The following is a 24982-nucleotide window of genomic DNA, read 5'->3' as shown; positions in this document are numbered from 1 at the left end:
CGATACTGGTACAACGATTGCTGCTGGCGCCATGTATGACCCTTTATAGAACATGGTGCACCACCACGGATAAATTTACATGCTGACCCCTACTCTCGAAAAAGATTTATAAGCCAGGAATGCTAACATGTTGCGTTTTAAGCGCATCAGGTATCTACGGTAACTACGTCGAATGTTGAACAGCAACGATGCTTACGTTCACGCACATTAATATTGGACGCTGATCTCAGGCTGATGGAAAGTGCAAGAAGCTTTTCTTATCTAAGTTAATCTGAGTTAATTTAATGATTTGTCCCGAGAGGTTGCTGGGAAAGACGAGCCTTTGTCTCACAAGCCTAACCGATGGCAGTGCCTGCCACCGAAGGGCAGTGGTGCATCGCTTAACCACTGCACTACTGCGTCGGGAGTGGTATGAGGGCTCCCAGCGCTCTATGAATGGGAAGCAGAAAGTGGTCCATTTTGCATATACGGACATTAACCCATTATCGCTACCTGAACAACTTCCATTCGTGAACAGTGGGTGCGAACACCGGAACCGAAGTGCTAGCCCGCCTAATTAGTATTCGGCCTAACTACGCAAATCAACCGTCAGTTTTTAACTGTCTATTTATTTTGGTATTTCTAAAGTGTCCGCAATTAAATGAATGGATTCATTCAACACAGGTATTTCGTGCGCTAGCAGTAATTTCAATGCGTATCTCACGTGTAACGCCCTTACTAGGCTTAAACACCATTAAGGTCGAGAGATACATCTCGACAAGTGGGAAGCAGAGGACTGCACAATAAAAATAAGAGAAGTCCCAAAAGAAAACTGGTCTTGGGCTAGCCAATGAACACCGATTAAAACGCAGGTAAAAAAGACGACGAGAGTGCGGCTGGTTGTTCGCTGCTTCTGCTCTCTGTTGCGTTTTGCATCCTCTTAAAGGGGTAGAGGCACCAAATTTTTGTGCTGTACCTCTGGGTTTTAAATAATGCGTAGCGATTCAGTGAGCATGGAACACCATCTTAGAAGCATGAACTCGCATTATATAATTAATAATCGTATTATTTGTACCCAGCAGTTTCGGATTCGGTTCGTAGTTGCCAGGTTTTGCCAGGCTTTTACATGACGTGAAAAACTTTTTGTTTTGTGCTTTTTTTGTATTGTGTTTATTGTGCCCCTCCTGCCAGGGCCCTTCACTGGGCCTGCAGTATGTCCTAAATAAATAAATAAATAAATAAATAAAAACCAGACAATTCGTTGTCACGTGGGTCCAGAAAGCCGTGACGTCGTTGTAAGCATGTCGTCTGCTTGACACGCACGTGGTGCGCGTAAACACGGAGAGCTGGGCGGAGGACAAGTCGCAATTCCGAACAGCTCCGGGTCGGAAAGAAGAGTTTTATTTCGCCGAAGACACCGATTATGAGGAATCGCGGGATGACGCAGACGAGGAAGAAGACGCCGCGGTTCGAACGCCGACAACCACTTCATTTTTGTTCCGCCGGCCAGCGATTCCGAAGAGGAGGCAGGCGTCAGGCCCGACGCAGCTCAGATTGTGCCAGCGAACGCCGAGCGTGTAGGCAACGTCAAATGGTAAAGGCGCGTTCACACTAGGCCGACGATCGGCCGATTTCAGTCTGGCGGTGGTCGGCGGCAACGATTTTCGTGCCGTCGGCGCGTCTGTCACACTGCGCAGACGCCGACCGAGCGCCGGTCGTCGCCTGACGAGCGCATCGCCGTCGCGTCGCCGATATAGCAGCCGTCGGCCGACCCGTGTGTCACACTGACAACAGCGCCGACCTCACGCCGACGTTGTCCCATCCCGACAGCTCGACGCTGCTGCTTCGTGCGCGCTGCTCGTCTGCTAGCTCCGTTGATGAAGGCGTCGTGGGAATCGAACTTATCTTCTATTATGGGACGAATTCGCACTAAAGAGATGTGAAGAGTAGGCCTTTTTTTATAGCACAGTCGACTTCCAAAGCGCCGTCAACTGCGGCTTCGAAGCGAGACCAACTAGGCCTAGCGACGACTAGGGCAGCCTGGGACGAGCGCGCAGTTCAGGCTTGTTCACGCTAGGCCGACGGGACCCCGTGGTCGACGCTACAGCGACGCCGACGGTCGCGTCGGCCAACCTGGTCGTTCCCCGACTAGCCAGTCACACTGCACCGACGACGACGACGACGCCCCAACGACCAAGCGTCGTCCTAGTGTGACAACGCCGCCGACCAAAACGAGACCCGTCGGCCGACGTGCCTTGGGTATATCGGTGGCCGAGCGAAAACATTCGCCGACCAAAAACAAGTAGCGAACTCAGAGCGCGAAGTGCAATCATTATTTAGACAAATAATGCACGCGCAGCAACATTCATCAAGCCAATGGCCATTTGGCCGACGCGCCGCACTGATGGTCGCTTGCGAATTGCCGCCCCACTGCAAGCAGGGACACGGAGCGGTGAGCATCGCTGCGCCGCTCTACCCAAGCTCCGCCCACAACCGGTGTCGCACTTCGCCGCCGTGCAGCAGTGTCTCCTGAGCGCTGCTTGGGATGGTGTACAAATCTCATAAGAAAAGACATGATCGCCTTGTTATCAGAAATATTGCTCGAGCAGCGACAAAGAATGCCTGCTTATGTTTCGAGCTTTCGGCAACGGCATCGCTCGCGGGCGCTCCGGGCGACGAGCTAACTACGACGAGCTAACTGCTGCCTGGTTGCCGTGGTCGTCGCTAGGCCTATAGCCTCTTTCGCATCGAAGCCGCAGCGGCCGGCGCTTCGGAAGTTGCCCCTGCGCTATAATAAAAGGCCTACCCTACACATCGCTTTACTGTCAACAGGATCATCTCACAATAAAATAACAGTATGGTAAATCTCCGCGACGCCTTCAGCAGCAAAGCGAGCGGGCGCCAGGCGAGCCGGACCCCAACGTCGGGCCAGCGGCAGCTGCGAGGCGGTTGTGGCAAGAAGTTTGCTCGTATCACAGTCGTTACCTTTGCCAGCAGTTCAGTATTCGTCAGCGATCCTCAAAAATGACACATGTTTCACATTTCTTACCCCAGGGTGTATTATTTACGTCAAGAACACACTTTAGCTCCTTTTTATGACGCCGGCAGACGGGATCCAGGCTGGCCGGCCGGCCGGCATGCTCGGCGTACTTGACGTTCGCACAAGAAAATACATAACATCCATGATACCAGAGAATGCTTCCTACATTAGAGCACCGGCGATATGCCTGTGCAAAAGTGGATCTTTCAGCAACAACATCGCCTGCGGCAACGCCGGGCGTAAAGCACCGTCGCACCAGCGAGCGTGCAGCAAAAAAAAAAAGACTCGTGAGCACTCGTAACCAAGGTTGCTAGGCCGCGAAACCGCAAAACTTGGTCCCGTACGTCAGAAAACTGTGCAATGACGTAGGAAATACTTGCTTGTGTTTTCTTCTCTGTTCCTACGTCACATTGATGCACTAGCGATGGCTCAGACTTCAAGAGTGAACATTTTCACAAACTTTAAAATTAAATTAAAATATGTTCTAGACCTCCCTTAAATTTAATACTTCGCTCTTATGGTCCTCACATACAAAGGAAACGTATGGCAGTCTTTTGTACAACCTGGGAATTTGATGTCTCTACCCCTTTAAGAATGATGAAGCAGAAGAAGAAGGGACAGTAGGGGGAAGCTGGTGGGGTTAAAGGTTTTTAGGGCAATGCAAAGCACCACAGAGAGTAGAAGCAGCAAACAACTACACAAACATGTACTTAAGCTTCGTGCGCGGGCCTTACAGAGTCCTGAACGTTTTTATTTTTAAAATTAAAATCCCTGTCACCCTTGTGCTAGCTCATGAGGCAGCACCAAAAACACTTATTTTCCTGTTTTTCCTCCTCAAATGCTCGAATAAATATGGGGTGGAGGATGTACATTTTATCCTAACTTAGTATAATCTTTGCATGTACACAAAAGACAAGCCTGTTTTTAGCTGCCTTACTGGTGCGTCGTACAAAAAGAATAAATGAAGCAATGCGATCATGCGCTCAGTCGCTGCGAACTTATTCGCATTCCGCGCGTCCCCCAGACCTTCACAACTGCTTTCATTCATCGCTAATTTCTCATGCTCGAGGAACGAATCAAAAGAGGAAAGCAACTATAAACCAGCGTATTCAAGCGAAACGTTCTAGGGTTGGTTTATATTACAGCTTGTTAATTATAATTTCAGCAGAAGAACACAACTACAGGCTGCATGGAAACAAAGTATATTTTTGTTTTACTTTAGCCCTTATTCTCTATTCTACTGAGCTTGGATAACAGCGTAAAAAGCAGAGACAAGTAGAGTGGATAGCTGGGGGAGATGGCAGGTAGTTATAAGAAGTAAACAAAAAGTAAAAGACAAGTTCTTTGCACGTTCGTTATTTGCCACTTGATAATAGACACCTTTAGCATGCCGTGTACCGTGTTACCGTTACCGGAGTACAGGAAGGCCGCCCACCGCCAGTTCGCACATGCTGGTTGGTCCTGATGTTGCAGGCATGCGCGCAGCTGCCGGGCACCTGGCGCCATCTGGCGCCGTCGAAGTGATTTGCGCATGCCCATTGGATGCGCGCGGGCTCCCGGTACTCCGGTAACGTTAACACAGTATACGGCATGTTAAAGGTGCCTAATATCCTTGGACCCGCTGAAAACTGAAATGGTAAGAAGGTGCACATAATTTTTTTCCAAACTTGGTCTGCTTTTAAAGACAGTAGACTCAGCTTCGACATTTTTGAGGCCTGATATATTGTCTGTCGGAGGCGGTGAGCAGCTGTCTCATGTGAAGAGAAGAAAAGATTAGAGGAAGCATGACAGCTAGTGGCACGTTGATGCTACACGTTAGAGTGAGGTGTTGTAGGAGCTCCTTCAACCATATTTCAAGCGATGCACAGGCCGATAACGCAATCCAAGCACATGTCACGGAAATTTCCTTCGACGATTTGGATTTTCAGTGGTGACAACGGGAGCTGTATTGAAACTTGCACGCGACAGAGAACGATAGGAAAGAACAAACTACTGTAATATGAAGAAACATCGCAATGCATATGAAGTTACTTCATAGCACAGTGCATGGCCTGAGACGCAGTCTAGCCTCCGGCTTGCCGCACTATTTTCGATCTTTATTTTTTAAAGTCAAAACCTTTTTTGACATGCCACGGATAACGGCAAGACATTGTGAAACGGTAAACTCAGAACAAGAAATTCTTTGCGCCTTGTAGCATGTGAGCGGACGCATACATTCACGCGAGAGGGCTTTGAGGAATCTTTTCGTGTACGACAACACAGCGCGCGCGAGTTACAAGCAAAGGAGTGAAGAACACGCCCATACGAATGCAGCATTTGAATGCGACTCGCATCCTGTTCGTTCGCGGGCGTGGTGATACGCCTGCTTCAAAGCTTTCACGGTTACATCGACCGTGTCATTGTGCCTTGTTTGTCCTTGACGCGGGTTTTATTTGCACATGCTTTCCAGGAAGGTTCATCCAGTGCAATCACTGAGCTTTCCTTACTTTTTTTTTTATCTGAGCGAACGAAATGTAAAAACGCGTCCCACGAGCGTCATACCAAGACTATTGTTGCAAAAGGGAGGGGGGGAGGGGGATAAACATGAAAATGAGTAAAATACGCGAACACACGCGATGTAGAGACTCCATAACGGTGTCGCATTGACGCGCCTCACATGCCTTACAGCGTCAAAGGCTTGTGGATGCGAAACGCAAGATGCTTTTAGTGCTCGCGAAGCGCGAAGAAAGTTTTAAAGTTTTGTGCGCTCTGACATGGACGCGTGGAGAATAAGTTGGCTGTCTTTTTTTATGTTCATTTTCCCCTTCCATATACGGCGCAGTTCGAAATCAAAAGGACGCTGGCCTGTTTTCAAGAATCCCTGTTTACGCTCGGAGCGAAATGGGAGTGCTTTCTTCCTCGAGCGGGTGTCAGTAACATTTCAGTACAAATATTTTTGCCGGCAAACATGATTTCCAGGCTAAACTTCATTCGTGTCTTTTTCTTTCGTGTTGATTTTGTTAACACTTTTTGCATCTTAAAAGGTAGAGCGGAAAAAAATGACAAGTTCTGTTCATTCTCGTGCAAGGTGAATTCCTTTCAGCAGACGTGCAGTGACACCCAAGCAAAATTTTGGCTGAAGTTTGTTCCCGGGTCACGTGCAATGGCTGCTGTAAAAAGACGAGAACATTGCGAAGCGCAACGGGACTACGACTTTCGGCACAAGTGTGCGGAGGCGTGCTTTGAGATAGCACCGCTGAACACTCCGTGTGAATCAGAGTCAATGAACAGGCAAATCTAATGTCCATCGTCAGTGTGATATTGCAACGAAGCTTTGAATTGTTTCTTTGGTCATGCTCGAGAGCGCCGGCATGCGGCGTTCTCTCTTTGTTAAAAGGGGGGAGTGGACCAAATTTGTTTGTCAAGATTCTAGCCGTGTAAAACTTTCTGTACTGTTTCTAAGATGTTTCTTCTTTACCTTAATATTCACCGCTGCCGAGAGCGGTTGTTAGTCTGGTTTTCGACGAGCGCCGAGCACATGTACTCCTTGCTATTGCCCCAAATGACTTATTCACGTCTTCGTTGGAGCAAGTCAGCCGAATAAAGACTTCGTTTTGGTTGCCTTTCGCTGTTTTCCTACCTGCCGGCCTACCGTCACCATGATTTGACATCAGGTGGAGGTGCTGGGCATCCCATTCATGCTCCAGATATCCCCTACAAGATATTAGCTGGGGATTTTCATTCCGCACCGGAAGACCTGACACCAATTCATGGAACCAGCTTTCGACTGCGGAAAACATTGTGAGACAAAAATAAACACGTGAAAGGAAGAAAGGATGGCGCGCTACATGGCACCAGCCGTCTACTACATGGCACTGAGCCCGAGTTCGGGCCCCTGCCAGACAAGATCTGACTAAGGATCGAAGTCCCTGCATCGGCCATGAGCCTGCCTGCAATTTAAGCTCCGGTTATTCTGCAAGCAGTCTTGAATGCCGCTGACATTCAGTGGCTCATTAGGCGAGGATACCGATAAATGGCTGGAACAGTTTGGACATGTGATCGTGTTTAAGAACTCGGATTTTACGATCAAAGTGAGCCACATCTTTCCGCCTTGGAAGGTCGGGCAAGGACATGGAACGAAACCATGGAGCTCCAAAGGACATTTGAGATTTCTTCAAACGGGAGCTACTGAAGACGTTCGCTATTGCTGTCCTGAAGAAAAGAGAGCAGCTTCTCCTTCTGTCACGCATCCAGCACCTCACTTTGATGGTGCTTGCGTAAGTGGAAGAAATGAAACGCCTTTTTTTGTTGCGCCGATCTTGAATGGTGCGAGGTAAGGAAAGTGGACATTTTTATACCGGGTGTTGAGGGCCTGCTTTTTGCCTGCCTCGTCCGCAATCCACTCAAAACCGTCGCCGAGTTCATAATTAAAAGTACATTAGAAAAACGAGCTCGCCAGTTCTAACAATCACTCAAAGTCCTATCTGCAAGCCACCCGGAGGGCACAGCTACAAGTGTTTGGCAACTTGAGGGATCTGGTCCATGATACTGTCCAGGAGGGGCTGCGTCGGCTCATCCTCACCTCAGCCTCAAGTAGCGACCCTTGCTGATATCGGGCGTAGGAGGCACAACAAGTACTGAAAACTCCAGCAACAGCAACCGGCATTCAAGAAGCGCAGGTCATCACATGCGCCAATGCACTACCCAGTCTTGGGCTCCGACGAGGCACCCCAAACCCCCTCCCACACGAACCTGGTGCTCTGGAACACCATACCGTACCGAACGCCCACCAAATCTACGGGGAACGCTCAAGCCCGATGGGATTGCGACACTAGGAAACTCGACGTGAACCGTCAGCTGTATTCTCACTACACTGATGCCGGTCTCATAGTTGAACACTGCCTTTACCGAAGGATGGACCTTTGCAGTTTCTCCCCTAACGCACCACTACCACACGCCGACCAACGACCATGGGTGATTGAGGACTACCTCCGCAAATATAGCCCGCCACAACCAGTCCGTATCGTCATCTTCACCGTCAAGCTCACGGTTCGGCGCGCCATGCCACAGCTAAGCAGAAGTGAACCACGGCAAATCTTCAAGCCTCCGAACGTAAAAGTATAGGAAGGAGTCTTTGGAGGGTTGGCTGCTTGCCGGCGAAACGACCAGGATCTGTCACCGATGGCGCCGCATGACGCCCACTATGGCAACGTCGCACGCAGAGAACCTCGATGAAGCGGCAACCCTAATTTAAGATGTCGACGCCACACAGCAAAATGACAACACCACCCAACGTCACACAACGCGCCTAATCCAAGACCCGACCCAAAGAGAACGTGGGATGCGAGAACAAAGTCCACCGACATTGAAGTGGCTATCGACGGCCGCATGGTAACTGCGTTGGCATACATACATCAGTGGACTACTCTCTCGTGAGTTGACTTCACCTCACCTCATCGTCACCTCAAGAAAGTGACGACCATTTGGGAAGGCCCACAAATTTGCACCGCTAGAGGCCACCTTGTTCAATCGTCTGGACAATGCACCGCACCAGTAAAGATCAGGAGACATACTTATCCTGATAGATACCTTCGAATATAGTCCTCCAGAAATGTTCCCGACATATGATCTCAACCATAAAATTCTTCATTGACCACTGAGCGATGACTAACCTTAAGTCTAAGTCTATCATGGTTTCGGTGGGCAAGTTCATAAACCCCTCGGGTTCGGCGATGCCAAAAACGCCAACTACAACAACACGGGAAACTCGCACTTGCTCTTAGACCGCGGGTTTAGCATCGCAAGAGTAATCACCGGTTTCCGGAATGGGCAGCTGAGGTGCTGGTGACAAACCTTAGCGTAGAATACCGACACCTAAATGAGGCATGTCGACTCCGTTCTTCAATGAAATCATCGTTATACGAGAGGCCTTCGCCCTCTTCGTCTCATCCAAAAAGGCACGTTTATCAATGACCACACGCCTACATTCCACATTAACCCAGCGCTCTCCGAGCACACAAAAGACCAGAACCGCCGTTTCCTTCAGTTAAAGGAAATGCTTGCAATTCCCCTTTATTTGCCCTCAAACGCCGATTGCCAAGCATGGCATTGCAACAAACGAGCAAGCGCAATGTCTCCGCTGAAGCTCTTACCGTATCTCTACTTGAGGACACCAAACCATGCGAGATCAAATGGTAGAAATACCTTAAGACGACGTCATTCAGCTTTCGAAGAGCCCTTGGGCGGTGCCGGTGTTCGTTGTCAAAAATAAAGACGGAAGCCTACAGCTCGGCGACGATTTGCCGCAGACTGAAGAGAACAGCGAATGAAGACGTCCACTTCCTATCAAGGACCGACGATAGCTTTTATCTACTCTGTCAAGCCAAGTACTTGTCGCCGATGGACCACAAGAGCGGGTATTGCCCGATTGAAGTCGACGACACAGAACAAGAGACGACGACCATCATCACATTCGACGGGGTACTCAAGTTTTCACTGCACTAGCAACATTTCAGCGAGCTATGAACGTGATGTTGGCAGGCTTGAAGTGACAGACATGTCTTGTTATATGGACGACTTTGCAGTATTCGGTGAAACTTCAACGAACACCTAAAGCTGCTTAAAACAGTACTTGGCGCAATCAGAACCACCAGGGCTCACTCTCAAGCCGCAGATGTGCCGCTCTTCTTCGACGAACTGTTGTTTCTCAACTCCGTCGTTGCCGCCGCGGTGGCTCAGTGGTTATGGTGCTTGGCTTCTGACCCAAAAGACAGGGGTTCGATCCCGGGCGCGGCGGCTGAATTTCTTTGGAGGAGAAATTCTAGAGGCCGGTGTACTGTGCGATGTCAGTGCACGTTAAGGAACCCCAGGTGGTCGAAATCTCCGGAGCCCTTCACTACGGCGTCTCTCATAGCCTGAGTCGCGTCGGGATGTTAAACCCAATAAACCAAACCAAACCATCAACTACGTCGTTAGCAAATACGTAGTGCGCACTCACCCAAAGAAGACAGCCGCTATCGTTTTGTTCCCATAGCCTGCCAACATGAGTCGGCTGAAAGCTTCTGGAACTGCGCGCCTATTACCATCGGCTCATGAAACTGTTCTCACGCATTGCCGATCCTTAGACGCATCTGCCAAAGCCAACATTCCTTTCCGATGGAACATTCCTTTCCTCCACCACTCTCATTAAGCCTGGAGGACAGCATTTAGATGGTGACTGCCTGTTTTCAACCCCTGTAACTCGTCCTCCTCCCAGCAAAATAAAACGAGGATGATGACGATGCCCATGTACATGTCCTCATAGGCTAGCACAGATGAGGCTGTGGAATGGTAATAAGACTGGTTTAAGGTGGTGGCGCGCAAGAAGCGAAATCAGCGAAGAATGCCGAGCGCACTTCCAAACACGGAGGTTTCAACGGCTGAAGGCGGCAGCACTTCAACGCACGAAAGCAGCCATAGCCAGACAGACCAAGCGTACTGCCCCAGTTTGAAAAACAGAAGAGTATGAAGGCGGCGGCTGGTCAAGTAGTCAGTGAACCTGACAAAGGCCCATTCAAAGTACGATGTGGGGTGATGTGTTGTGCTAGTGTTGTCAAGCCTCCGATCCCTATGCCTACTCTCCATGAAGAGCCAGGTTGCAAATTTTCTCCTTTTATTTGGTCATTGCATAATTCGCTGAGAAATTACATTTTGTGATTCTGCACACCGTGCTGTGCACAAGCGGGTGCGATTCGTTTTTGTTCTCGTGCAGTACATCAGGACTCCCGAGCTCATTTTAGTAATTGTTCTTGAATGTGCACTGATATCGCACGGTGAACGCGCGCTTTCGCATTTCGGCCCATCGAATGTGCCCACCACGTCCAGAATTCCATTGTGCCACCTAGGGCTCGACGGCACAATACCACTGCCGCTAGGCCACCGCGGCGGGCGAGGGAAAAGATCAGCATGAATGTAGCTTAAATGTGTCTAGATCTGGCTACAATATGATGAACACTTAAGTACGGGTCAGAGCATTGCTAAGCTGTCATCATTTTATGCGGCGTATTAGTGTTAATGTTTCCGAATGGAACATACCAGTGCATTGTAGGAAACCGGATCGTACCCAATACCCTATTCGCCTTTCCTTCTCCCCACCCAGTATCTCTTGGATATAAACACTATCGCTAAAGTTATTGCTACTAGCTGCGGCATGCGCAACTTGTCGCCGCCAGCCTCATGTAAAAAAAAAAAGGACTTTCAGGCAGATTTCGGCGTCGTTTAACACACTAGCGAAATTTACTGCAGTGGCGCTTTAGCCAATTCGACGTACGCCAATCCAGTGTATGGCTTAGGAACATTAAGGGCAGAGCATTTACTTTATCCAACTTAGTCTACAGAGGGCAATAAGTGGTTAGGCAAAGTAGTGCCTCGAATATTACATCATGCATTCGTTTTCAACATTGGGTTATGTAATCTTATTATTAGGAAATGTTATGTTATACTCACACAGAACATGTCCATTGACATGGGCAGTGCAATACTGTCTAAGACTCTAACAGAGGCCAGGACACCGCAACTAATAAGGGTCATTTAGCGGCGCTTGCGAATGGTTTGTAAAGTTCAAAACCGTATTTCAAACACTGTAATCGTCGTTTAACGTCTAAACACCCAGATCGCTGCAGACCGGCAGTTGCCCAGGTGCGGCTGGCATGCCCTTTTTTGTGCCCTCTAATTCGATTATTACCCCAGATCGCGGTCTAGAAATATAATCCCGACGCTTTCGTTACACAAGAAGGCCCGACCGCCTAACGCGCCCACTCATCTCTGCCACCTGACTATCGCATAACCTTCTACCTTTCCCCCTTAACTTTCCACCTCTGTGGCCTGTCACACGTAATAGCCCGAGAAACAAAATGCGCATTTGCTAAGCCCGAGCACTTAGGAGGTCCTGCCGTGCGCTCGGGTCATGCTTCTACCGCCCCGTCACGGAAACCGATTTTTCTGCGCGCGGCTTTCCACATCCGTGCATTACCTTTGGGGAGCCACGCAGGGCTTTCCGGCTCTGCGCGCTCGGCACAGGAGCGCGGGACGCCGCGGCAGAACCGAACTAAGTAAACGAAAAAGAAATGTATAATCGAGCAAAAACAAAGAATAAAGAGTCGTTGCGAAGACAAACGGCCGATCAACAAACAAGAGCCTGCGTATAAGAGAAGAACAGGGAAAAAAAAAAGGCAGCAGCTCTGATTCCAATTACGCTTCCCCACATGAACGCACACTCGGTCCGCACCGTAGGCCGCCCGTAGCGACGCATATAAATTAGGTTTGTGTGGCGCGCCTAATCAACCCAATAAATAAACGACTCGCGGGTCGGTCACCGGAGAGCGCGAAGGAGCCGCAGTGGAGGGAAATGGAGATGTGCTCGACGTTGTGCAATAAAGAAATAAATAAACTAGCGAAGCAGCAGAAACTGCGCGAAGCGGACGGAGTCAGGAAAAGGGAGAGGCTGATAGAGATGTGAAAGGAAAAAAAAAAGGTCTAAAATGAAAGGGCAAGTAAGAGATATAATGCATGCGCGCGCGCGTGTGTGGGTTATGTGCGTGTGTTTGTACACCTCTTCGCGTGCATGCGAGTGCGTGTGTGTGCATGTCTGTGTGTCTAGAGAGAAGGAAAATCGCTGCAAAGTCAAGGAGCCCCATGCACAAGCCTCACCGCAGCCTCAGCGCTGTAGCAGTGCGTACGTTAGTGCGTGCGTGCGTGTGCGAAAACCAGAGACCCGTAAAATTAGTGCCGCCAACACCCGTGTCGGAAAGGCCAGAAAAAGCGGGGAAGAAAGGAATAGGGAGAGTGAGATCGAGAGGTAGTGGGAAAGAGAGGGTTTTTGAAGAGGAGGAAATGTGAGCCCACCCGCGCGTCTTACCTTTCGCTGTTGAATTTCAGTCAGCCCGCATGCTTCCCACAGTAATAGTCATAAATTTATCAGCGCTGTTTTTTTCATTGAAAGAATTACTTGTAAGCGACAATTACTAAATATTTACTTGGCCTGTCTGTCTGTGAGTCGTCATTAACGTCGTAATTAACGCATATAACTGGTCACTCTCTTTGCAACATTGCGCTGGGACATATCACCGAAAACAAGCTAAGAAAGGTATAAAGACTACCGATAAGCAATGAATTAAGAAATAAGCCCTAAATGCCTCGCAAACAGCCGCGAATTCATATTGAGTGTGGCTGTGCTTTTCTCAAGAATAACGGCAGTCGAAGAGCACGAAGCGCTTTCTTGTAGTTTTGCATGGGGTGCATTACATAATACATTGCCAGGTGAGGTAGTCTTATCTTTAAAACAGTTTTAAAAATCAACGACGTTAAATTGTATGTGCTTTTCTGATGTCTCTAGCAATGCACCCGATCGTGTGTAAGAATGCTGCATCACGTGGTTACCTCTTGTAACCAAGACCGGCGATACTGAGACCGCCACACTGGAAACGAAAGATCAAAGGTCAAAAGTACGCAAGAAGGGCTCAAAAACACAAAAACCTTGCAGGTCAAGCTTGAACTCTCAGTGCTACGGAGTAAAAAAAAAAAGCGGGGGGGGGGGGGGGGGGGGGGAGGGAACGCACGAACGCGAAATTCCCTCCCCAGGCCTAGCTCTCTGGTACGAGCAGCAGAAAGACTCTGGTAATACTACGAACAGTGATGCACCGTTGGTCAAGCGATGGCTAACGGAATGTAGGGAGGAAGCCACGCTCTCGTAGGAATAGCCGCATTCGAGCCCTGCGTTCCGCCCCAGCGCTTGTAATATCCAGAGAGCACCAGGACACGAAACGGAGGCTGTGGTCTGAGAGTGAAAGTAAATGAAAGAAACAAACAGAAAAGAAAAGAAGGAATCTCAAGGGTGTACGCAGCAAAAAAAAAAAGAAGAAGAAAGTAACCAAGACCAACGAAAGCAACAATTCCTAGGAACGCAACAGCGCAACGCAACGCAAGAAAAGTTTCCGTTCGTCGCATTCTTTTCCGTTTTTCGGTCTTGATCTTGTTGGAAACGGGGGTACAGGAGTTCGTTGTACGCCTCTGCACCTCTCTTCCCGAGATCTTAGCTTTTACTTCGTGCTGCGGGAAGGAATTGTAAATAACTGAGGAGTGAACGACGGAAGGGCAAAAAGAAAAAAAAATGTACAGAGAGGCTGGACTCTGGCTACGGCTATACGTGTCTCGTTCTTGGCGCGAGCGCTAAGTGCAAAACATACAAGTGCGCGCAAACCCAGACACAGGAGCAACGCACACGCGAGCACTCACACGCGCTCGCTCTGACGAGAAACCCATACCGACAAAAGCGGAGCTCTACAACAGGGCGACTGGTAGCGATGCGGAGATCGAGTGAGTTGGAGGGGGGGTAGAAGCGGAGGGAGTGGAGGGGGTGAGGGGTATGGTAAGCCTGTCCCGCCAGCAGCATCGTCTTAATCGGGAGGTCCCCGTGGCCGCCGACGGCGGAGGGAACGGTCTAGTTAATTAGAACTGAGTTTGCGAAGGCAGGCCTCGGCTAGATTGCAGTCCCTTCTTCTCCGCTCCTTGGCCGGCCGTTCTGCAATCCAACTCCCTACAACCGACACGACTAGCTTTCTGGAGATGAAACTGGCCGCTGGGCCTCGCCTGGTGTTCAGCTCGCATAGCCGTGACCCAGGAAATATAATGAAGTGAGCTTGTACGGACGGGAGAAAAGCGCCGGCTCAGATCTCCGGGCCGGTTAAGAGACTGCCGCGTGGCAAACTGTGTTTTTATCCGGGGGTATGAGATGAGCTGCAGGGCGAAGACGGAGAAAGAACGAAGAGTACAGAGTGCGGCAGAAGGAAAGCCGTCAGAACAAACGAACAAGAAAAAGGCAAAAAGAAAACAAGAAACAGAAGCGTACTCGTGTTTAAGCTTTTTGTTGGCGCCGGATGGAGCATTGAAATGAACCGGAACAGTCGTTTATTTTCATATTTTGTTTCCTCTATTAATGAATGCTGGTGCGTACGTATACCTCATTCTTGAAGATTGAAGGAAAAATTTAAGGACATGAAATGATTTTTTCAACTAGGTGTTTTTTTCACAGAAATATTTTTAAAAGAAAAAATTAAGAAGTGGAGACAGGCGGCATAGTTAGCGTACGCACTTTTTGACCATGAGCGCTGGTTGCCTTGTGCGAAGAGTAAGAAAACAAATATAATTTGTGACACCAGCGGTGAACTGCACATGGAAGGAGGTGATCTCCTTGTAGCCCATACGTTTAGTACTTGCTTACTGGTGACTGCCTTCATGCGAGGAATATGTCTTTGTATGCGAAGCGGCAGCATGGACATCAACTGGTACATTACGTGCACTGTATTAAGAACTATCGAAAACTACTGTCTCTTTAGAGAACAGCAGCTATTTTGGCACTGCCAATGAAAACAAATCGCAGCATATGGCTCCACACCCTATCACTCTTTATATTTGCGACGCGGGTTCGATCCCGGCCGCGGCGGTTGAATTTCTTTGGAGGAGAAATTCTAGAGGCCCGTGTACTGTGCAATGTCAGTGCACGTTAAAAAACCCCAGGTGGTCGAAATTTCCGGAGCCCTCCCATACGGCGTCTCTAGCCTTAGTCGCTTTGGGACGTTAAACCCCATAAACCAAACCAAACCAAACCAAACCAAACCAAACCAAAAGTTCTTTTCATAGATTCTGTCGTTGTAGAAACCGACCGATAGTTCGCATTGTCCCGCGGGGTGATAGAAGCGCCATGCGCAGTAACAAAATAACCGTCAGTGGCTGAAACCGCACGATGAAAGAAAAAAAAAAGAAAAATCTGGCCCGGCGGCGAAAGTCAGGAATGAAGATTGCAGTTGGTGGACCAGATTGTCGTGGCTGTTCCTCCATTGTTTACGACGTGTATTTTCTCAGACAACTAGGTCGCAGTGTTGTGAACATTCACCACCATGAAACACAATTCGACTTTCTCATCGCCCGCCAAAACTTTGGAAAGAGCAGGCCGCGCCGTGCGATCAGATATGGGAACGCTCGCTTTATAGGGTGCAGTGAAAGTGATAGAATGGGACGCACACCCTGAAAATTGGAACAGAATTGCAGGTCGAAAGAACAGGCTTGATAATAATAACATCTCAGAAAATATTTTTTACCTTCACTCTGCGCAGCAAGTTTAATACAGGCAAGTTAATTTGACGTGCACAAAGTAAAAAAGACGCACAAAATGATACCAAATCAAGGACAGAAAGTGCTGTGACTTCCAAGTAAGCTATACTCTTACATTCTCTGCTCGATGCTCGCCTACTCATTTTGCGCGTCAAGCAGACAAGCATATCAGCATCATAAAAGTTATTGACCTGTATACACAACTGACGCCAACGAGTGTTTCGATAAACAAGAAAGGGAGCTTAAGAGCACAATAAGGGAACAAAAAGAAGTGGTGAGAAGAGTTTATATTCTACGAGAGACATATAAACGAAAGCGCAGAAAATTATCTTACACATTCTTACACAAAACTTCAATGCCACCTTTCACATTGAAAACGGGTTTATAGGTCGCTGTAGTCACAGAATACTGCTTTCTCTTACAGCAGCCGCTGCATTGAGCGACTAATTTAAAATACCGGCGTCATTGAATGCATTCTTGCTGCAGTCCTAATAAAAGTTTTTAACACTGTTCGAGTGCTGCTCTTCTGAATGTCGTCAGGGTTAATTATGATTGGTTGAACGAGTGTAGTGAAGTCGTGATGATAAAAGGTGGCTGAGCTGTATTTAATCGTCTCCTATAGGATAACCTACCTCAGTCGTGCTTAGAGCTTGAGTAAGCAATATAATTTTTTTTTACAGTGTCGACTACAACAAGATCAGAAAAAAGAACGAAACCATTGAAAAGAGACTTCGTTCAGCGACCAGTGCATTGATCTGTTTACTTCCTAAACCTCGGGGCCTCCAACTTTCCTTGTGACGGAGAACCATCGTTAGCATGTGGATCCCGAGAACCACTTCTTAGCCACACAAAGCACCTTTCCTTGTCAGCAATGCAGAGTCTCTTCGGCGGGGCTGGCACATCGACAAATAGACAATCGCGTTGCGACAGGTGTTTTCATCGAGTGATCCCAGAGATGGCAGATCTGTCGTGCTTAGCCCTGTATCTGCCGGTTCACCCGTGACGTGAACAGCGTTGCTGCATAGTCCGCTGTGGGAGCGCTGCGATAAGTGCTCGGGGTACTTCATCCCCATCTCGGTATTCCGAGCTGCACAAAGGACTGATGGAAAAGTGGCTCCCTGGCTGTATTAGCATGCTGGGTGGGCATCGTGACATGACCGAGCAATACGAGGAACCTGCCAAACAGCAAGGCCTAGCAGGAGAAAACGAGCAGATGGACATATGAAGGCCATCGTAACATGCTGGAGCCTCCGGTTGGCCCACAAACTGATGTCGCTACGGAAAGCACGCAGAAGCACTTTCTCTCTTTCTCCTGGCAAATGGAGCTGGTGTCTGAAGATAATGCAATGGCTTCGCGACTGGACCTCGAGGGGAGCGCATATTTTTGGCTGCTGCCCGACTGATACAACAAGGATTAGAGGCCCACAGTGTCACGACTACGACAACACAAGCGAGTCTCATAAAGGCTTCTCTTATTTACCCGTAAGCTCCTTGATGCACGAGGACTCCTGGAATGTTCTGGAGGACTCTTTGTAGTCTGAGAGTCCGCTATTCTTTCGCAAGCTAGGAAGCAGGCATTCCCGTTAGCGCCTACCACCAGTCCTCAGGGAGCTTGTCAGACCGCTTAGGTTGTCGTCGTGGCCTGCACTCTTCGGGCTTGTTCTATCTCACAAAATAAGAGCGGATGAAAATGATGTCCGGCTAAGTGGAATCTGTGATGATGCTATGTTTTCGGACCTACGACGTAGGCACGTGCCGCACTATGCAGTATGCGTCTGCATTACATGAAGGTTTTATTGCTCACCCCACTCTCGTCTTCTAGGGGACTAAGGCACCTAGAGGATCAGCTACTACACAGTCGGTAAACAGGAGAGAAGATGACTGAGAGCGGTGCCTTGTCAAGAGCTCAGAAAGCGAAGATGATTCCGAGAATCATGGAAGAGGGAAGTAAGCAGAGTCTGTGAGGAAACATCTTGAACACGTTGCTCTGGGGAAAAGGAAAATAACTGCCGAAGGTTCCTCCCGAAACGAGCAGCACTGCTTTCTTGCGCCAACATGAGCGGAGATTAACGCGCATAGCCGAAGAGCCAACCAGTCACCCCGCAGAGCTTTCTGTTCCGCGGGCACAGAGCACCCTTCAGGCGGCTTGATAACGCTGCCATTAGCTCAAATGCAAGAGGATTGGAGAGGGGGGGGGGATCGGCAGTGGCTTGGATCTAGCAGGACGTGTGGGTTTAGTCCTATACTGGTGGCTGAGCGGCAAGACAGACTTCAACTCCGCATGACACGCGACATGGATGAGCCGCTGATCTGATCCTCGTGTAAACGTTGATGCGTTAAGTAACAGCTGAAAATTAAATGCATCTTCTCGTGGCATTATGCTATCGCTTATGACCAAGACGTCTTAAGCTCTGACGTGATATGAGCCACTTTTTGCGATAGTTCGAAGAATTAAACTTTATTTAGATAGGTACTATATTTCATCGTGGCGGTAAATGCTAACGTATGCATAAGTAGCAGCATAATTATCCGTCAGTATATGAAGACGTGTTTTAAGCACAACGTCTGTGTGTAACTTAAATAATAAGTAACTTTTCGGCATGAGACAGTCAATTGAAACTCGGAAGCGAAGGTGTTGACAGAGAAGCTTGCAAGCCTTTTTTAAAAGCTTCATAGCAGGCATTTGTAGTATTGTATACCACATGCAAACAGATTCAAAACCAGAGGTACCTAATGCGCAGTGAAATATTTAAACGAAGCCAGTAAGCAACAAAGGTAACATTAGAGAATCCTTCGGGAAGCCGACGGGATATTTGTCAGCTCCCATAAGTGTGCAACTGCGATGTCGACTTCCATGCCAGCGCTGGTAACACTTCGGTCAGACCTGTTTACATTGCAACCAGAAAAGGGGCATAGGGTTGTGCCGACCTTCGGGAGGCGGCTAGCAAACTATTTTGGTAAGCGCCTTTTTGCTATTTATTTTCATACTTTCGGCTGTTGAAAGTCGGGGCAGGAGATGACCTGTTTGTACATAAACGTGCGCCGAGTACGAATGCCTTATTCTTTTTTTTTTTTCGAAGATAGCAACCTTCCTTTTGTACATAAACATGCCCCGAGTACAAATGACTGATTTTTTTTTTCCTTTTAGGATGTCAAATCAGGCAAGCATACTGGTTACATGGTCCAGGAAAGTGCAGAGCAAGGTTATTTTAGCGAAAGTGTTTTTGAATGCCTCTAGTTCATATGCCTGGAAGGCCGCCTGCTTATCGCCGGTGCGTGAATCGCTTTCCCAATGGCATGGATGCATTCATAGCTAAGTATGACCTTTTCGTTTCTGTTTAGCGAAAGTGCAGGGCTGACCATGGTAGTAAACATAAAAAAAAATTGAGCTGGCTCGGCGAAGTTCAGGAAAAAACATGGAAAGAAATCAGGATGCTCGAACTGCACAACAGAGGAGGCTATCAAATCGCGAGGGCTCATGCATAAGCCGAAGCACGCTTCATGGGGTTGAAAGTGGCCCGTGGAGGTAGTTTTGTGCGCGGTGCTTCGCTTCTAACGCTTGCTAATAAATTACAAGACAGCTCATACAGCTGAAAGTTGCCGCTACCACTGTCTCTCATTGATGTTCTTACTACTTTCTGCGGCTCCTAGAATGGCCTCGCATGTAATTTCACAGAAGTGACAAAGGGAAAAGAAAAAAAGCCAGTAACTACTAGAAACATTCTGATAGGTAGGCAACAAAAAGCAGTGAGATTTCACAGGGGCAATAAAAAATGGCAATGGGTGACGATGACAGCATACTTTTTTGAAGGCTTCTTTTTAAGAACCAACTTGTGACTTTCTGCACTATAATGTTTAATGTGCAAAAGTCGGTCTTGTTTGGGAAGAAAATAGATTAACTTTCCCCACCAAACATTGAAAAATTCTATAGTTTCGCTAGTGTTTGAACTTCTGCGCTATTTCGTCCACTCGTTGGAAACTCTACCAGCAGGCTAGTGCATTCCTATGTCTGCACTGACAAAGCAAACATCTGAGCGCTTGTCGATCATTCGGCACATGCAGTGCCTTGACGCCGAGATTCAAAGAACCTGAGTTCAATACATTCGACGCAAACAGAGGTTCAGCTGTGCCTTCGATTTGCACTCACAGCGGCCGTATCTAAATTATTTGAATAAAAAACGAATCGAACTAAAAACGTGAAAGCAAATTAAAATCATTGTCTTTTGTGACTAGGTTGCTCCGTCGTGGTAGCGTCTATCAAAGCCACTCTTCTCGCTCGACATCCAATTGCTTCCCCATTATGGGCCACGCGTAAAGATAAAACGAGCTTCAGTCAGTAACGCGGTTATTTCAGCTAAATGGCATAGACGGTATTAATATACCCTTACATATTCGATTGCGTCAATGCTAAAGCAGCAGACTGACAGGTCAGACTTGCGTGCAAGGGAAGCACGGCAGTGCGGCGAAAGTTATCGACGGCTTCCGACGCTTTCGCTCAGCGCCATAAATCATTGTATCGACTGGTTTGCGTTCGATAGGTACAAGGTGTACGAAGACAGCTACGCCCCCAAGCAGGTCAGGCCACAGAAGAACGCAGGTTGTTCACAAGAGCTAATGACCTGTCCTGCCGCTTGCGAACAAGCATTACCGACAGCGCAGCGGCGCGAAATGCTCTTGTCGTTTACAGCGGCGCCAGTGCGAGGAGTGGAGGAGCGGTTGGTCTTCGATCACTGGTTCACGTGGCCTTGTTTTACTCGAAAAGCGAGGGAATAGAAAGCGCTGCTGCGGAAGCTAGAACAAGTGGAAGGCGGGGAAGGGTAGTAAGAAAAAGTCAGCGAAAGCTTGTTGTCAGAGTTTGCGCAGTTAGCATAGAGAACTATCAGAGAAACCGGGAAGGGAAGAAACATTAACCAGGCAAAATGCCAGGTTGGGTACTGCGCGCAGACAAAGGCATATAAAGGAAGGGAAGAAAGCAGGTTAGATGGTTCTGGTGGTGGGAAAGTTGGTTCATGCTCTAAGAAACAGATTCACACAGCGCAACGGAACGGGACAAGAAGGAACACGAAACACAGGACGGAAGAGCGCCCATCCTGTGTTTCGTGTTCCTTTTTGTCCTCGTTCTGTTGCGCTGTGTCAATCTCTTTTTTAAAGCAGGTTAGATATAGGAAGAAAAGTTCTGTCTTAAGTGGTGAAAAGAATGCATCATGAAACATCAGTAGCCATGATGAAATTAACTACAAACTAATTAAGGCTAGCATCGTCCACGACGAATTTCTTTCTTTCTTCATAATCCTGCAGTCAGTCGCGGAAACCACTGAAATTAGAGATAGAATTCTTTTTATCAAGCACCACCCGCTTTAAACTGTGTGTCACATTCGTTAGATTTATATGATCGCAAAAAAACTTGGGGATGAGCCATGATCGGAGAATCCGCCAGCAAAGTAGTGCGCCTCTCCGAGTAACTACTAAAGGGAAATTTGTATTCGTTTCATTGTACAAGCCTTGTCCGTTCCGTATGCGTTTAGATTAGATAATATGCATCCCCCTTCCCGTGCACAGCCCTTCGATAAAGCAGTCTGTGAAAACAGGAAGCTATGTACGTCACACGATTAAGCAACAGGTGCCACCAGGCTGAGGTTCACAATTATGCTTCCCAAAATTCAGTTAAGTTACTTTATACAGTCGAGCCCACTTATAACAGCCGCAGATATAACGAATGCTCGCTTAGTACGAACGAGGGCGGTGCTACCGTCAAAATATATATTGGGGCAATGGCACAGTGTCTCACATAGAACGAACTGTTGTGGCCTCAACACTCGGTTAGAGCGAACGCGAAGCTGTCGGGCCCCCGTAGTTAACCGAGCCGGCGGTGTTTGGCGCGGTTTCGCTCGACTGCGAACCCGCGGCAGGCGAATTTCGCGCACTTTGTGTTCCCCTGACACGACGCGGCACTGGCATGGACGGCAGTGACCGGCGGCTGCCTTTTGTCATCGGCAAGTCACGTAAGCCGCGATGCTTTGGAAGCTACGTGCCCGTACGCTACAGGAACAATACAAAAGCCTGGATGAGTCGTGACTTATTTGCCGAGTGGCTTGTCGAGTTCGACCGCGACATGGCACGAAAAAACAGGAAGGTCCTGCTCGTGCTGGATAACTGTGCGGCGCACCATGTGCAGCCTTCCTTGAGTGCGGTGACAGTGCTCTTCTTGCTTCCCAATGCAACCTGCAAAATTCAGCCGCTGGATATGGGCATCATTCATGCGTTCAAGGTGTGCTACCGGCGGCGCGTCATATAACGCTTGTTGATCGCGATTGATGCTGCCATGCCAGTTCGCATCAGCTTGCTTGCCACCGTGGAGATGTTGAAAGCGGCGTGGATGGAACTCACCGCGGAGTGCATAGCAAATTGCTTCCGCAAGGGTGGTTTTATGGGTCCAGGCGCTGAGGACGCCATAGATGATCCACAGGAAGGCCGGTCGCGCGAGGACTTGTGGCAACGCGTCGTTGACACGCAGCTGGCCGGACCGGACGTTGCCTGGGACGATTTCGTTTCTGCTGATGACGACGCCGACATTTCGGAGCCATGCACTGACGAAGCTATTGTGCGTGAAGTGCGAGCCCTTCCTGACTGCCCAGAGACCGACGAGGACGATGACGAGGATACTGCTCTACCGCCGGTTGCTGCGAACGCTTCAACCGCGATCGGTTACATCGCGTCGCTTAAGGAACTCGTGTGCAGCAGAGGCCTTGGCGATGAACATATTACCGCGCTGGAAAAATTAGAGACGGCAGTGATGCGATCAGCTTTGAAGAAGCAGACATGCATCACTGACTTTTCTCAAAAATAAAGTTAACTTTCGTCTCGCTTGCTCTTTTTGCCCGTATTATAGGTGGCCCACTTACTACGAACTTTGGATACAACGAACAAATGCCGCGTGACGATCAAGTTCGTTATAAGTGGGCTCAACTGTAGTATCTTAACGCGTTTTTTGTGTAGAATAGTAAGCCCGATTTTATCGTCATGATGATGGCGGCTGAAAGGGCCGTAGTCACATTTTCACAGAGCCACATACAGGCAAGAAACAACGTCGAATGGCAGTTATCTTAGCTAGTGCGCTTACCATCGCTGAATCTGAGCCACCTATCTGATTTTATGCCACTCTGAAGGAGACACCAATAGCAGCAGTTAGGTTATCATTATATAGGCCAGCAATGTACGCATTTACGATGTCTGTGCTCCACAATAAAGTGTTCAAGCTTCCCCATACGAACTTGAAGGAGAAAACATTCTAAAGAGTACATGACCACGCACGTGAGAGCGCGCCACTTATGTTTGCGAGCTGGCGTATAAGTGCGCTTACGTATTGTAACCTCATTCGTGAGAAAGAATATGTAGAGTTTGAGTGACGAGTTCGCCTTCAGGAGGCACAGATGTGAGAAGTAACAAGGGTGACGTACTCAACTGAAGTCCTCTACCTAGCGAAGGCCGCCATTGGACTCCTTGTTCAGTTTTCCTTACCTTACACCATTAGGTGTTAGCATAGGGTTTTAAAAGAGCCATTAGAGCAAAATATTTTCCCTGCAACTGCGCAGGAGTATTCTTGGACCGTTCTTGTACATTCTTGTGGCCCGGCTCTCAAGGAGACACGGCTAGTACTCGGCTTTGTGAAGAGCACAAACAAAACTACAACCTGTTAACATCCTCAGAATTTAAGTGTGCGCCCTTGACAAGTTTCCGTGCCTGAAAACAGAGGAAGACCAACTCTTCCTCGCATAATCAGATAGCTTCCCATCCCATAATAGTTATTAAGATAACGAGAGAGAGGGGAGACTATCACGAAAAGATGAGCAGTCAGAGACCGCTAATATATTAAAGGCTGCGCTGAGAGTTAACCGAAATGCACAGACACCAATAAATAGCTCGTGTTGATTAGATCACGGCGAGCTATGAACACTGGCAGCGAAAGACATATTCCGTTACCGGCGTACGCTGAAAACCGTAATATAACGCAAGCCCTGACACAAAGAAAAATCAAGAAAGAACTGCCACGTCGTTAGCTGTCGGCTCAACAGCGCCGCACTACCTCTTTCCGCAGACCATAAAAGGGTGCATTCTAAGCGAATCTCATCGTTAGCTGAACTGCTGGGTGCGCCGGTCTTCGCTATTAGCCATGCCACGCCTTATAGCTGCGCTGAATGACACGAACTTCGCTATACATGCGCAAGATGCGCTGCAGCAAGGAAGGCTATGAGAGTATATTACGAAGAGAGCAACTTGGGAAAAGCACGCGCTAAGCGAGTGAAAGCCGATCGGGCCGTAGGGGGCTTGCGTACGCTGCATTCATGCGATGACCGTCAGAGGGCCTCGCAGTGACGCACGCCAGACATAGAAGACAGCCAAAGCAACATGATCCCGACGAAAACGCCGGTGGTGCCAATGAAATCGACACTCAGCGCCATTTGAGAGGCAAAACAGGCGAATAAACGTCCTAATAGCCGGTCGGTCTGAGCGAAGATTGCATTGAGTCCACAGAAGCCGTCGGGAATGAGTCGTCTTAATATCTGCCTCCCCCGCCACCGCCGCAGAGCGGTCCAGCCGCATCAGTTACGGAACCGATTCCCGCTTGCGTGGTGTCTGTTCGCGCTAGAGAATGAAAGAAGAAGGAAACGCAATATGCGGGTTCATGCTTTTTCCTGGCTTCATCCCACCACCTGAGGCGTCGAATAGGGATGAAACAGAAGATGAGGCAAAACATTTTCCCAGCCTCCCCAGAAACAATGCAAATGCCGGTATCAGGGCTGGGCTAGACAGCGTCGCTGCTGACAGTAATAAGCGTTG

At 48.5% G+C, this 24982-nt stretch overlaps 1 protein-coding gene and 1 long non-coding RNA gene across 2 annotated transcripts in view; one reads left to right on the top strand and one right to left on the bottom strand.

Moving 5' to 3' along the window:
- The window catches only part of LOC149371310 (uncharacterized), a 200936-nt gene that overhangs the window by 29509 nt on the left and 146445 nt on the right, over positions 1–24982 (bottom strand). The gene's annotated exons all lie outside the window — the stretch shown is intronic.
- LOC149371311 (uncharacterized) lies at positions 22466–23007 on the top strand. The gene has a single exon (XM_089585133.1). It carries the CDS (start codon positions 22467–22469, stop codon positions 22989–22991), a length of 525 nt encoding a protein of 174 aa, XP_089441259.1. The 5' UTR covers position 22466; the 3' UTR covers positions 22992–23007.

Source organism: Amblyomma mixtum, chromosome 1 (assembly GCF_055824585.1).
Source record: "Amblyomma mixtum isolate Tamu chromosome 1, ASM5582458v1, whole genome shotgun sequence".
Classification (NCBI taxonomy): domain Eukaryota; kingdom Metazoa; phylum Arthropoda; class Arachnida; order Ixodida; family Ixodidae; genus Amblyomma; species Amblyomma mixtum.
This window is presented reverse-complemented; position numbering and strand designations above follow the sequence as displayed.